We start from the raw sequence: 1,335 nt of genomic DNA on the forward strand, positions 1-1,335 counted from the left end.
TTACGGTAAGATTCCTGCTGTTTCCGTGGCCCAGATGAGGAGGTCTTCCAGGGGCGTGACCGTGGTCGTGGCGAGCGAAAATCCCGACTTCCTCAGCGCCTTCGCCGAATTGGCCGACGACGGGCGCCTGACGGTGTGGGAGAACAGGGTCCTCGTGGTGACGAGACTTGAGCGGCAGAAGTTCTTGGATCTCATGAAGGACCTCTGGGTTCTGTCCATGCTGAACACCATGCTGCTTAACGTAGACGTTGACACGGATGCTTTGAGGTGAAGCTCAAGACATGCATATGATGTGTAAAAAGGCTCTTGGAAAAATGTGTAATAACGATTTATTGTTGTATTTCCCAGGTATGGTGTGTACAGCCATTTCCCTTACGGTCCAGGTGGTGCCCAGACGGTGCGCGTTGCCACCTGGACGCCTCGCGAAGGATTAGTACTCCTCACGGATCATCCTCTGTTTCCAGAAAAATACACTGAGTAAGTCTTAAACATGTACATTTTGATCAATTTGAATTTTAATTAACATTAAGATGATCTGGATCACTTCAACAATATTACTATACTTCAGATTACGCCTGCTTTTATAATAAAGAAAAGAAATTCTGATTACATCAAGCTACTCACAATCCGCAGCTTCCATGGCGCGCCCATCCCCCTAGCCCTGTGGCCCTTCGCGCCCTACTGGGAGGAGACGAAAACTGTGGCACCAAATGGCACTGAATCGACGAAGATCTCTGGCAGAGCTTTCCTCATCCTGGACACCATCGCCAACTACCTCAATTTTACCATCGGCGAAAGACTACCTTCTTCTTCCCCTACAGACGTTAGTAGGCTATTTATTGTTTATGAATTTGTTTGATTTGTATATGCCCAAAACCCCTCACACGCGCTTACACAATGAACATGGGCAAAGCAAGATTTCTAGATATATAGTGATCTTAGTCTAAAAAAATACATCTGCGCTGCAGTCTTTTTGTCCTTTCTTCGCCGAAGCCTGGCGGCGACTCTATTGGTCCAGACTATCTCATTTTTGGTTTCAATAAATCGTCAGGATTTATATACACACAAGATTCACTTCGAATAAGTTGTAAATAACACAGTAAAGGTAGAGCAGGGAAATACACGATAATGGAAAGGTCTTTTCGTTTTGCTGCTTCGCTAAGGAAAAATGATGTACCTTAAATGAAGTAGTAAAACAGAAAGGTATAATCATTATGGGTTTCGTGTATCCCTTCTCATTGTGGCTGTGTATGGTGGGCCGATAAGCATATAAAAATAAAATGCCAGTCATACCATTCTTAGCCAAGCCTGGCTACGCGTGGGCTCCGCGTGACT

The 1,335-nt window shown here is 45.2% G+C and overlaps 1 protein-coding gene across 1 annotated transcript in view; it reads left to right on the top strand.

The window, feature by feature from the left end:
- Window positions 1-1,335, top strand: part of LOC119589075 (ionotropic receptor 21a-like) — a gene marked incomplete at its 3' end in the record, with an annotated part of 6,143 nt that overhangs the window by 1,731 nt on the left and 3,077 nt on the right. The window contains 3 exon segments of the mRNA XM_037937648.1: window positions 35-267; window positions 349-477; window positions 634-823. Of these exon segments, the coding sequence (XP_037793576.1) occupies window positions 35-267; window positions 349-477; window positions 634-823 (552 nt within the window).

This window comes from Penaeus monodon, chromosome 25 (genome assembly GCF_015228065.2).
Source record: "Penaeus monodon isolate SGIC_2016 chromosome 25, NSTDA_Pmon_1, whole genome shotgun sequence".
NCBI lineage: Eukaryota > Metazoa > Arthropoda > Malacostraca > Decapoda > Penaeidae > Penaeus > Penaeus monodon.